The sequence below is a fragment of a genome, assembly GCF_019968985.1.
Source record: "MAG: Porospora cf. gigantea B chromosome Unknown PgB_NODE_785_length_11099_cov_138.748, whole genome shotgun sequence".
In the NCBI taxonomy this organism is placed as follows: domain Eukaryota; phylum Apicomplexa; class Conoidasida; order Eugregarinorida; family Porosporidae; genus Porospora; species Porospora cf. gigantea B.
In genome coordinates, this window is record NW_027179260.1 from 1 (window position 1) to 11,099 (window position 11,099).

Here is an 11,099-nt window from a genome sequence, read left to right on the forward strand (position 1 = left end):
ACTGTCACGCCAACCCCCTGCTCTACTGCACCCCCCCCTCAAGACCCCGACCTCGGGGTCGGCGGTTCCCCCGCGGGGCTCGGGTGCCTAGAAGCAAACGTGAACCCGACGTCTCCTCTGTGACATACACGGCGCCTGCAGAGATATCCGAAGACGATTTTCCTCCTTTGGAACCTGTAGGCTCAGAACTGAGACGGGATCCTGAGAGCCAATGGAAGTTAAACTTCCTGAAAATGGCTACCCAGTAAACCTAATTTCGATCACTGTCCGACGTAGACACTGCTGACTGTCCAACAAGCAAGGCACACTCCTCTACGGCCTTTGCGGGGGACAGGGTCTCGACCAGCAGCCGGAAGGTACGATAGAGGCGCTGCAGACTCCCGTCTGAGTCCTCTATCTTCTTGAGGGATTCCTTGGTGTACTCACACACTGCGTGTTGTTCGCCGTTTACACTCACTGAGTGCATTGACGTTGGGGCCTCCTCCCTGGGCAGTGCAGTCAGCGATCCGCGCGTAGATCTGCTCCATGTAGCCCAGGTCCAAGCTTTCCATTAGCGGACCCAGCTGCTTCAGGGACTCTGAGTGGGCGACCAGCAGGGAGTCCGTTGACTTAGCGAAGTGCACCACCAAGGATTCTGCTTACTCCGTCCATGCCGCCTCACTGTACATTGCTGACAGCGCAGTGCTTTCGTCGGGAATGCCGTCCAGCACCTCTCGTACGTTTTCGCAAGTCATGCGAGATAAGGCCTCGGATAACCTGCTGTCGATGAGCGACTCGTACGAGAGAGACGAATTCTTAGACCCCAACTCACACCGCGCTGCAGCCTCCGATGCCCTGTAGAAGGCTGAAACTGGGCCGTGTTTACCGACGAAGGAGCAAAAGTTGCTGACGACTTGAGCTCCTCGGCAAGCAAATCGAGTCTGGGACCCTTCAGACCGACGGAGGTCGCACGGAAGACGTCGGGATGCCGTAACTGCTTTCTCGTAAAGCGGTCGACAGGAAGTCTTGACCAGCAGAATAAGCGCTTCCAGCGAATAGAGATTCAGCACCTCTGTGAGCCTCTCGGTCACTTTGAGACTGAGAAACAGAGCGAAATCCTCGTCGACTCCAGTGCCAGTGAACGACTCGTACGATTGCTGTTAGACGAACCCCCGTATCTTACAGTAAAAGCTGTCGCCAGGTTTACGACTTGAAGGTCTGCTACACCCAAGTAGGCTGTAGTGGCCCTTATGTTTGCCAGTCCTTCATCGAATGCGGCCTCAATGTCATCGGGTTCCCGCTCGAGGGATCTTCGGACGCCGAGGGACAACTGTTGCATCACTCCTCCATCATAGAGTGCCGGTGCCTGGCTGATGGAGGCTCGTTTACGACCCCAGCGGTTCGACGAGCAGTGCTCCGCCACGATTAAGGCCGACTTGAACATGTGGTACGACGCTCCGAGCTCGTGCCCGCGGTCCAACGCCTCGCAAAAAGCCGAGACCACGGCTCCGCTAACAACGCTGCGTGGACCACTGCCCAGGCTCTCACGTCGAGCGGGCCAGAATGGCCTCCGGGCGCCGGTAGACAAAGGCCCAGTGATCGAAGGGAAGGGCTGTAAGACACGTCTGCACGGCGTTCGTGGCCGCAGCGATGGCTGGCGGAAGAGTGGGGTACCGTTCCATGCCTTCAACCAATGTGCGGTTGTGGACGACTTCTGCGGGGGGCATCACGAGCCCCAGCAAGTCTGTAATGTCACCGAGGAGGGTGAGTGCAGCTCTGTATGCCTCGTCGGGTGCCTCCTCCTCGGTGCCACTGAAGAGCTTTTCTTCCCTGTTGGATAGTAGCATGCTGAAAAGGTTCTCAAGGTCTCGCGGAGGTTCGACAGGAATGCCGATAAACTCGCATAACTCCTTCACGGCATCGTTCGCAATCTTGCTTCCAGTCTTGGGGCACCCCGTTTTCTTGAACACCAGGTTAAACACCCTGTGAAACTCCTGGGCAACCGGACTCTGCCAGCAGAGGTCAGCCCCACACGCATTCTTCGAAAGAGCAACGATTTCGCAGGCCTGATTGCACGCCAGTTCGTAATTGAACGTAGCATCGTAGGCCTTGATGAATGCTACCAGAAGAAGCCCCTCCAGGTGTTCCACTGGGACGTTGTGGTCGATCAGAACCGGGACCTGAGTTAGTCGCCACCATCAGCTCACCTTACAAAAAAATACCCTCAACAGCTTCACAGGGAATATGCTGCCACAGCCGTAGTACTGACTAATAAACTCACGTGCGGCTGGTAGAATGTCAATGCAATCAAGAGCCTGTAAAGCACGTCTGAAAATAAGCAGTTGGCGTTGCGTGTCTCGGCCACTGCAAACACGATCGACGATGTAGGACAAATCAACGAACCGCGTCTCAGGTGGCAGTAATGCCATGGCGTCCTCGTGGAATTGCATGAGTCCCACACGGCGAGATCGAATCGTGTGCTCCAGGAACGTGAGGTACTCGGCCTCAACCTTCGGAGAGACTACCCTCAGTGACTGTTGATCGAAGAACATGCGCGCCAAAATTAGGTCTGCTTTCTGAGAAGCCTCGAATGGATTATGCTCCTTCCGTAGGGCCTCGCCACAGTACTTGGTATAGGCCTTCACGACGGTTTCCAGCTTCTCCTCACACCCAGGCTTCAGAACCCATGGTAGAAGCAGCAGCGCCTTGTGGATATTACGCCATGTTTTATCCAGGGGTGCGTTCTGACTGCGAAGGACGCGGAACATAACTTTGATTGTTGATGTAGGAGAGACAATTCCCATGGAACCTGAGACTTCACATAGCGCTCTCTCTACGAGGTCCTCGGCGCCAGGCTTGGACGAGGCCTGCGCCCAGAACCTCTGGAACAAGGCGAGCGGAGTGGCGGAAATCAAGACCAGGTCTGGGTAGATGCTCGACACCGCCTCTCTCGCAAGAGAGGCGGCCGTGACAAACAGCTCGCCGTCCAGAACATGTCGTTCGAAAAGGGTATCCCAGGTGGCTTGAATTATCTTTTGCTCAACAGGCGTCCGTTTATGAAGTCCCGTGACTGTCCGGTCCTGGCAGCATCGCCTGGATGACGGAGCGCTTCACTACTCACACCAAGCCAATCCCCCTCTGTTTTTGATGAATCTCCGTGGTCTTCTCCACAGCCTCGTGGTGCGCAGCGGTTGGAGACGCCGACCTCCTGAACGCGGCCAGGTACTCTTGCAGGTATACGCGGACGCGGGGCGCGACGTTCGTGTCAGACGCCACCGGCAGCTGCGTGCACACTTGCGTGCACGCCTTCGCTGCAGCCGAGAAGTCAGGGAGGAAATGTTGGTGAACTATTTGTAAGACCTTCTTGGGTTGAACGATATCCAGGAAAATGCACGACCTCTGTACAGCCTCCAGTGCATGGATGAAGGCCGCTTGGCCGGCGTCAGCCTCGGACTGGGCGGGTGAGGACTCGTAGTCCAGGATGAATTGGTAGGCAGATCGAAAGACGACGCTGAGGTCAACAGGGGCACATTCGAGCATTCGTATATTGTCGAGCCAGACGCAGGCGGAGCTGCATGCCTCGTCGACCTCTTGTGTATTCTCGAAGCTGCCGAGGAAGGCACTTTTGTAGCTCGCGTTGTAGTGGTGACGCCCAGGTCGGATAAGAGAGATCATTTTCTGCCGATCTAGGACATGAAAATCGATTTTGGAGAGGTCTTCTGCCGTTAGAGTGTCGAACAAAGGTACATAGCGAGTGAGCTCAACGAGTTCGGAGAGAGCGCTGCCCAACGAAGTGGGGAAGAACGTTTTGAGAATCTCCCAGGCACTCCTGTACGTCTCGAACACGTGGAGACACCCGATGGCACAGGCGACTCGGCTGACTTCAGACAGGTACCAGCGTATATTGCACTCGGTGACGCAGTCAGCGTCCAGTTCGTCTAGCATCGGCGACAGGTCCAGCATCTTGAGTGCCCGGCTCCGCTGTCAGATAACTCTTCCATCACTTACGTGGTCAAAGGTAGCGCGGGCTGCACCTTCAGCGGCCGCACGCGCATTTCCTGGATGCAGCAGTGCGCGCAGATGCATCCCAAACTCCTGCGAAGCGAACGCCCGGCTGTTATAGGAGCCGCCGTTCACGAGAGCCATACAGCTGGAATTACCCAAATTAGGGCCTGAACACCTGTGGTTTGTTGTATCGCCCCAGCCAAACTCCCATCTGAGCACAGGAGGGAGTAATAGGTCGAGAGATAAGTAAACGGACATTGAGGGCCTGAACACACACTGACACAACGGTAATGTCTGGTGGACATTGAGAGTCGTGGTATTTCAAGGTCGTCGTGAGATTTCCGCGTAGCCCTCAAGTCCTTTTCCGATCCCAATACAGCGAATTACCATTGTGTCAGTGTGTGCTCACCGCACTCTGACGGAATGCAGTGTCCTGGCGCCTGCCTTTGGCCGGGAATGTTGTTTCTGATGTTGCTCTATGTCTGGTTGTGGATGAATGCTCCTCAGAGCGACGTGGCAGAGCTGCAGTTGCGTACGTGGATTCGCTTGAACGAACAGACAGCTCCTCGGCACCCTGGTGACGCTGCGAGTGAAGTACCCTTATGCGATTCATCGAAAGGGTACTTGACTGACTCGAGAGTGAATATGGGGGCTGGGTTGAGTCACCGAGAACGAGAACTGCAGTTCCTGTGCATTACGGCCGCCTACGAGAAACGGGCTCTTCTCGACTTCACACCCAAATTCGCTCCGAAACATGCTGGCGAGCGAAACCAGTGTCAGCTATACTGGTCCGATCTGGTGGACGTTGACAATATAGTGTTAAAGGGCATGGATACATGCCTACGTGTGCACAGACCAGTTCACTGTCGGCTTAACGTGACGAGCTTCAAGAACGTGAGTCCCAAGCTGGTGGATTACCGCCCGAAGACGGTCTCTGGTAACCATCTGTTTACACCGAAGTTTTCAAACGACACGGCCCCAAAGTGTTACGACGTGACACCAACCATCCCTTGGAGCCCCTTCATTCGCGGAATGGCGAAGGCCCTGCTGGCTGCCATCGGCCCCCACCCTGTCATGGTTCAGCTGCGATCCGGAGATAAACGGAACCGTACTCCCAACCGGGAGCAACGCCTGACAAACGAGCAGCTCAACCGGCCGGCATTTGTTTTGAAAGCTCTCAGGCGCCACAACGTGCTTCCTCCGGCCACACTCTACCTGTCGACCAACCCTGGTGAAACGGTGCCGGATAAACCCTTTTGGGATGCGGGATATCGTGTGGTGACACCGGAAATCTTTCAACCTTTCAGAGACCACGGACTGCTTACGAACAACATTGGGCAGTTCGCTGTCGAACAGGCGGCTGCCGAAACACAGGGAGTGTGGAGGCTCACCACAGACAAGCACTGGGCGATAGACGAGGAGCACCAGATCAATCTGCATCTAGAACCAGCTGAAGAGGACGATCGGATACCAATAATACGACCAAGAAGCAACGTCGTCGAACGAGTCATGAAGCTGCGAGTCAAGAATCCCCTTCCCGGGTCGTAATGTTACTGTGAAGGACTGAAGACCCTTTCAACTGATTTAGCTCCGTCCCAACTGAAATTTCAGTGACGAACCCAGCGTTCTTTGCACGTAGCAGCACGAAGTCGCACCGATACGGTGACACTCATACCCATATAGACTGCATGCGACTCTTGCTAATTCCGATTGAAGGCAGTGCCGTACCCGGACCTACGCTTCCGTCTGTAGTGTACAGGAAATCGATCGCCAACGCAGGACCATGCGTAAGGACGTAGGAATCCAGGCTGTAGAACCGCGACCACTTGTCCTTCTCAGCAACATAGTAGAGGTTACACACTCCAGCAGCATCCCATGTCACTCGGGTCGGGTCGCCAGAAGGCAGCATCAAAGTGCTCAGACTGCAGGTGTCGCAGTCGTCATTGCGGTGGCACTCACGGATGCAGCGGTTCATGTTCACCGTGACGTCGTTAGGGCCAAGCTCCCTAGTGACCAGAAAGTTCCCCGTCATCGTCAGACCTGCGCCAGGCAAGGCTGCACCTGCGGGGTGGCCAAGCGGTTGCTGCCGGCAGCATCGGAAGATGTCGTAGTTGCAGCCCGGAAGCTCCTCGTTCTTGCACCGCCTATCGAACTGGTATGGGCGGAACCCGACGTACTGCGTGCACGCCTCAACGGCGCAAGCATCTGCACAAGGTCGCGCCCGTGGTTGCCTAGGCCCTACCGTCACAAAGAAAGTCGTGGTCTCTGTGTCGTCTTCCAAGTCAGTAATGTCAGCCGCGAAGATCAGGCAAGCCATCTCTGAGGTGAATGCTATGCTGACAGTTGCCCATGACTGACAGGCTCTGGCTCCAACACAGAGCTCAAAGCAAGCCATAGGATGAGTGACCCACTGTGAAATCAAGGCTTCTGTATCAAGTAGTCGTCGAAATCCCGTTCGCGATAGAGGCGCTTTCTGAAAGTTCAAGGGCTGTAAACACACATCATCTGCAAACGGACCAGAAACTGCCACCGAGGCTGCCAATAGTAGTGAAAGGAGCATTTGCTTTGTTAGACAAAGATTCAAGTGGATTCAAGTGAAAGGAGTATTTGCTTTCTATTTGCTTTAGACAGAGACTCAAGCTAGGCTTTGTTTCCTGAGAATTGTGCCACACTTTTCGAACCTTCTGTGGTCGCATGCTTCGAGAGATCCGTCGGCAGCACCAGCCTGGTGGCGGACTGCACTTCGCGAGTGCTGAGCGTCTCCTTCTTCGTGTAGCGGCAAAGCTTCGCAGCCTCAGTAGCAATCTTCTCGAAGGTATCCTGCACAAAGGAGTTCATGATCATCATGCTGCGCTTGGAGATTCCCAGCTCAGGATGAATCTCCTTCAGTACCTTAAGGATGTAGCTGGAGTACGACTCTTTGGCCTTGTGGCGTCTCTTTTGGCCTTCCTTCTTCGGAGGGGATGCCTTCGCCATATGTTTGATATTTGCAACCCACGTGTTGACCCATAGATATCATATGAAAAATGAAGCCTTGACAATTAAGAGCGACGTACATACATCTTTAAAATGCCCTTACGGAACCCAACCGTCGAAGCTGGGGCCATTTAGGCTCTCGGGTGTGAAAAAGGGTCGGAAAGAGTCCGTCCTTGCCAGATTCAAGGCTGCCCACATTGGCTTCATTTCTTGATTACCGAACTCCCACACCTTGGAGACGTTAGCCAAGGTACCACGTTCTACTACCTTAGCTCGAAGCGCTACAGAGGTGCAAGTTGGTGCTGACGCGTGGCCCAAGTAGCACTTGCACGTCTGGTCGTCCTCCTGCACCTGGATGTGATCGTGACTGCCTCTGAGCACGCGAACGAACACCACCACCTCCTCATTCAAATGGTCGCCAAGGTCGCGCAGAGAAACCCAGGGGGCACAGAGCATTACTGAATAAATTCCAAGCTTTTTCACAGAGACACGTGCATGAGTTGAATACGATCTGCAGAGCCAATACACGGCATCTACGTAGCGGTGGCCAACTTTCGGAGCTTCGATCGCAGAGAGGTATTGTCCTTTCGCAACGCTTCGGCTACTTGGGTCAAGTCCTCGATTTGCGACCGAAGTCCGCGCTCCTCCCTCTGGGAACAGTCCAGGTTTACGCGCTTCTCCTCTTTTAATCGTCGTTCTGCTTCGTCGAGCTTTCGCTCTAACGTTTCCTTGGACCGGAGGACATCGTTCTTCTCGGCAACTTGCTCGTCTAGGCGAGCCTTGGTGTACATGAAATTCTCTTGGATCTCCTTCCGTTCGCACTCCAAGGCGCGCAGTTTGTGAGTCAGACCCATGTTATCCTTCTGAAGGTCATGCATCTCCTGTTCCATCCTCGTGCTGGGGTCGGCCTTCAAACGCTTTAGTTTGCCCATCTCGGCGTTGAGCTCCTTCAATTTGACGCTCTGTTCCGTCTCGCGCTTCGATGTAGCCGTGAACTGCTTGCGCAGGCGCTCCACCTGTTCCTGCAGGTGCTGTACCTGTACGGAGTCGTCCAGGCGTCGCGTCTCGTTCAGAGTCAACTCGCTCATCTCTCGTGCCTGCTGTGCATGTCTTTCGCTTAGCAAGCGGTACTGGTTCCTTTGGTGTTCCAGTTCTCCAATATACTTCTCTAGCACCTTATTGGCAGCTGTTAGTTTGGTCTCCAGTTCAGCCTTCTCCGCAGCTCTCTTTGCCAAATCCTCGTCAGGGGCCGGCACGCCCTTGTCACCCTCTGATGCCAACAGGTCTCTGTAGGCGTTGATGGTGGCGTTGACGTCGATCTCGAGGTTTTCTTTCTCACGGGTTACGCGTTCTAACGCTAAATCGGACTCTTCACATTTCTTTACGAACTTCACCAATTCGAAGGACAGCCGTTCTGTGAGTGCAAACACATCCAACAGCTCGCCCTCTGCGTTCAAATGCTCTGCCTCCTGTAGGGCCACGCTCATGTCTGATTCAGAGTCTCTTGTGATCTTACGATTCTGCCTCATAACCAACTCAATGAGGGCTGAGTGTCCGATGTATTTCGATGTCTTGAAACACCTCACTGTGAGTGCGATGAGGTCACGCTGCTGCCGCGACAGCGCTGTGAAACTGTGACGATCATCCTCCGAAGCGCCCAAGGTTAAAGTAAAGCGCGTAGGGCTTTGGGGGACGAGCTCCACCGTCGGGTAGTGTGTGCCGAATGCGTGTTCAACATCTGTCAGCACTGTATTCCTGTGCTGCCGAGTCACACGAACGCCTTCCCGGTCAATACTCAGACCTGGACAGCTGGCCGTTTCCCTAGATCCATCCAGCGGGAATGACACGGAGCCTAGGGACAGATAACCCTCTAGTGATTGTCGGCTGACGGCATCAAGCTCAAACGGGCCTAGAGAGCCGAATGCGGTGCCTGACACACCCTTCGCTGTGGGATTAGCCTCGACAAACACGGTTGCTCCGACATCATCAGCTGTAAGCAAATAGGATGCCGTCCCGTCCGTCAAAGGAATATTCAGCATCAGTCCACCAAGCTTCCGCTTCCAGATGCACCGGATTGGAATCTCCGCTTTTGACGCTTTGTGCCGTGCGGAGCACTGAAGCTGTGCGCCCTCGAGGAGATCCAGTTGGAAGTCGAAGTCGTGGTGCCCCCAGGTCTCAGGGGCAACATGACCATCGACCTGCTTTCGGTCGTGGAACTGCTGCGTGAGAGAAGAATGTGCTACTCACAGCTATCGGTCTAATGCTGCCGTTGCCCTTGTTGGGCGTCTCAGGCGTAAAGGTCATTTCGTGCTGCTCCACTGTCAGGTCCTTCGCGTCACAGCTCCGCATAGAATTGATGATGGTCTTTGACAAGAAGGACTTCACGTTGTTGGTACCGTCCTTCAGACGCTTCTGTATCTCGTCGAAGCGGTTCTCCTTCTGGTGAGCAGGCAAGCGGTCACTCACTGGTTTTGAGTCCATAATCGTGTTTTTTAGTCAGACACAGTGTTACGTGTAGTCGCCCTGCACCTAGGTGCGTGTGCAGTATTTGCGAAGTTTCTCATGAGCCATTCGGATTCGAGACCCAAGCAGTTCGCCGTGCAGGCACACCGGGACTTCAGCACGATGACCAGAGGCCTGTTCTCCAAGGTCCCGTGCGTCACCAAGAGCGTTATCTTGCCTCCGGGAGTCAACCTCGACGATGCTCGCCTTGCAGAAGGCGTGGTTGTCAACGAGCTGCACTACGAGCTAGAGCCGGGCCAAGATGTTGAGTGGCCTGACAACATTCCCTTCGAAGTCGACGTGGACGGCCGTCTGCTGCCTCCATGCCTCGGCAATGACGGGTCCAACGTCCATTACGCCATCTACCCTGATGGTAGGTTCGTAGACCCGGAGTGCAACTACTGCAACCTCCATAAAGTCGCGCACCCTCCTGAAGGGGCGCCATTGTCCATTCCGCTGCCGGAGAAGTCCTTCAGCGGCCCTATTCGTGATGACGCCACACAAGTGCTCACTCTTCCAGACAGGAAGATCACCGTCTCTACGACAGCTATGTGCTGACTTCATGCATGACACGAAACCGTGTTGTTAACTGGCGAAGGGGGGAGTAATGAGGAATCTTCTGGAAGCCATGAAGCGGAAATCTGCCGCTTTTTCATGATGACGACAAATGATCGCTTGGTGAACGCAACACCAGAGACTCTGCTGGTGATAGGTCTCGCTGCTACGATTATTCTGGTGACGGTTCTTAAGATGGCGCGCTGGTGCATGTGCATCGGAGCCAGCGGCGCCTTCGCTTTGGGTGTCATACGGTACTGCCAACGAAGGCGAGGTGCCACCGACGAAGAGAAGAAGCGACCTGCAGACGCAAAGAACACACACAAGCTGTTCAGACTCCTTCACCGTTTCGCTGGGGCTCGTGATTGAATATTTCTGCGTCTGTGTTATTCAAACGTTTTCGATGGAATCCCCTGGCACAGAGCTAAGCTCAGTCGGCCTGCACATTACTACCAAAGCGCAGGTCACTGCTTGGGCTAGTGATCTGGAGAATTTGGGTGAGCTGCACAATGAATTTTCAGCAGACCCAAGACATCTGTCGTCGGAGACGTCTGAGCGAGCCATAGAAACCTTCCCACACCTGGAACTCGTGACGGCACCGTCCAGCCCAGGCGAATTCACCCCGGTAGCTGCTGTCAAACATGACTGGTGGATCCCTCTGGCAGCGATGTGTGTTTGGTTCGTCTCCAGCATTACCATCTCTCTCCTAAACAAAGAGCTCTTCGGTCTCCTGAACATCCACATTCCTTGCTTCGTCACGGGCTTCCACAACTTTACGATGACGGTAATCCTATTTATAATCAGACACTCGGTGCCCAATGCCCCTGAATTCCCGTCTATGCACTGGGCGACTTTCTTTCGCTACTACTTCCCCATTGCGCTGCTGTCGTCCGTCGACATTTTGGCGACCAACTCCTCCTTCCAGTTCGTTTCCATTGGAACCATCACTGTGGTCAAAAGTTCTCTGTGTGTGGTCACCTACTGCGCCGGCATGGCTTCCGGTGTCGAACGGTTTGAGTGGCCGCTATTCGTGTGCTCCCTGTGGATTCTGTTCTCGATATCCCTTACAGTTCCGAAGATGG

General features: G+C 54.5%; 8 protein-coding genes across 15 annotated transcripts; 4 read left to right on the plus strand and 4 right to left on the minus strand.

The window, feature by feature from the left end:
* Nucleotides 1-250: 250 nt before the first annotated feature.
* Nucleotides 251-4,242, minus strand: KVP17_001352 (uncharacterized protein; the record flags this gene model as incomplete). Of its 5 annotated transcripts, XM_068516688.1 has the most annotated exons (8): nucleotides 251-429; nucleotides 458-634; nucleotides 662-1,136; nucleotides 1,163-1,499; nucleotides 1,528-2,159; nucleotides 2,187-3,072; nucleotides 3,101-3,960; nucleotides 3,988-4,242. In XM_068516688.1, the coding sequence occupies 8 exons, from the start codon at nucleotides 4,240-4,242 to the stop codon at nucleotides 251-253; spliced, it is 3,801 nt and encodes a 1,266-aa protein (XP_068371784.1). The 5 variants fall into 5 exon arrangements, with proteins under 5 accessions (XP_068371784.1, XP_068371787.1, XP_068371786.1 ...); XM_068516690.1 differs by lacking the exons at nucleotides 251-429; nucleotides 458-634; nucleotides 1,528-2,159; ... (1 more) ...; nucleotides 3,101-3,960; nucleotides 3,988-4,242 and having other exon boundaries at nucleotides 639-1,136; nucleotides 1,163-1,423; XM_068516692.1 differs by lacking the exons at nucleotides 251-429; nucleotides 458-634; nucleotides 662-1,136; ... (1 more) ...; nucleotides 3,101-3,960; nucleotides 3,988-4,242 and having other exon boundaries at nucleotides 1,524-2,128; nucleotides 2,261-2,747.
* Nucleotides 4,243-4,407: 165 nt separating this feature from the next.
* Nucleotides 4,408-5,532, plus strand: KVP17_001351 (uncharacterized protein; the record flags this gene model as incomplete). Of its 2 annotated transcripts, none has more annotated exons than XM_068516687.1 (1): nucleotides 4,408-5,532. In XM_068516687.1, the coding sequence occupies one exon, from the start codon at nucleotides 4,408-4,410 to the stop codon at nucleotides 5,530-5,532; it is 1,125 nt and encodes a 374-aa protein (XP_068371783.1). The 2 variants fall into 2 exon arrangements, with proteins under 2 accessions (XP_068371783.1, XP_068371782.1); XM_068516686.1 differs by having other exon boundaries at nucleotides 4,630-5,532.
* A 121-nt stretch (nucleotides 5,533-5,653) lies between these two features.
* Nucleotides 5,654-6,301, minus strand: KVP17_001350 (uncharacterized protein; the record flags this gene model as incomplete). The annotated part of the gene is made up of 1 exon (XM_068516685.1): nucleotides 5,654-6,301. The coding sequence occupies one exon, from the start codon at nucleotides 6,299-6,301 to the stop codon at nucleotides 5,654-5,656; it is 648 nt and encodes a 215-aa protein (XP_068371781.1).
* A 323-nt stretch (nucleotides 6,302-6,624) lies between these two features.
* Nucleotides 6,625-6,960, minus strand: KVP17_001354 (uncharacterized protein; the record flags this gene model as incomplete). Its single annotated transcript, XM_068516694.1, has 1 exon — nucleotides 6,625-6,960. The coding sequence occupies one exon, from the start codon at nucleotides 6,958-6,960 to the stop codon at nucleotides 6,625-6,627; it is 336 nt and encodes a 111-aa protein (XP_068371790.1).
* A 99-nt stretch (nucleotides 6,961-7,059) lies between these two features.
* On the minus strand, nucleotides 7,060-9,441 carry KVP17_001355 (uncharacterized protein; the record flags this gene model as incomplete). Of its 3 annotated transcripts, XM_068516695.1 has the most annotated exons (4): nucleotides 7,060-7,471; nucleotides 7,498-8,449; nucleotides 8,477-9,179; nucleotides 9,208-9,441. In XM_068516695.1, 4 exons carry the CDS (start codon nucleotides 9,439-9,441, stop codon nucleotides 7,060-7,062), a joined length of 2,301 nt encoding a protein of 766 aa, XP_068371791.1. The 3 variants fall into 3 exon arrangements, with proteins under 3 accessions (XP_068371791.1, XP_068371793.1, XP_068371792.1); XM_068516696.1 differs by lacking the exon at nucleotides 7,060-7,471 and having other exon boundaries at nucleotides 7,494-9,176; XM_068516697.1 differs by lacking the exons at nucleotides 7,498-8,449; nucleotides 8,477-9,179; nucleotides 9,208-9,441 and having other exon boundaries at nucleotides 7,060-7,416.
* Nucleotides 9,442-9,522: 81 nt separating this feature from the next.
* On the plus strand, nucleotides 9,523-10,020 carry KVP17_001353 (uncharacterized protein; the record flags this gene model as incomplete). The annotated part of the gene is made up of 1 exon (XM_068516693.1): nucleotides 9,523-10,020. The coding sequence occupies one exon, from the start codon at nucleotides 9,523-9,525 to the stop codon at nucleotides 10,018-10,020; it is 498 nt and encodes a 165-aa protein (XP_068371789.1).
* A 99-nt stretch (nucleotides 10,021-10,119) lies between these two features.
* Nucleotides 10,120-10,386, plus strand: KVP17_001356 (uncharacterized protein; the record flags this gene model as incomplete). The annotated part of the gene is made up of 1 exon (XM_068516698.1): nucleotides 10,120-10,386. The coding sequence occupies one exon, from the start codon at nucleotides 10,120-10,122 to the stop codon at nucleotides 10,384-10,386; it is 267 nt and encodes an 88-aa protein (XP_068371794.1).
* A 34-nt stretch (nucleotides 10,387-10,420) lies between these two features.
* On the plus strand, nucleotides 10,421-11,099 carry KVP17_005209 (uncharacterized protein; the record flags this gene model as incomplete). Its single annotated transcript, XM_068515015.1, has 1 exon — nucleotides 10,421-11,099. A coding segment is annotated over one exon (679 nt), but the record flags the coding sequence as incomplete, so codon positions are not given.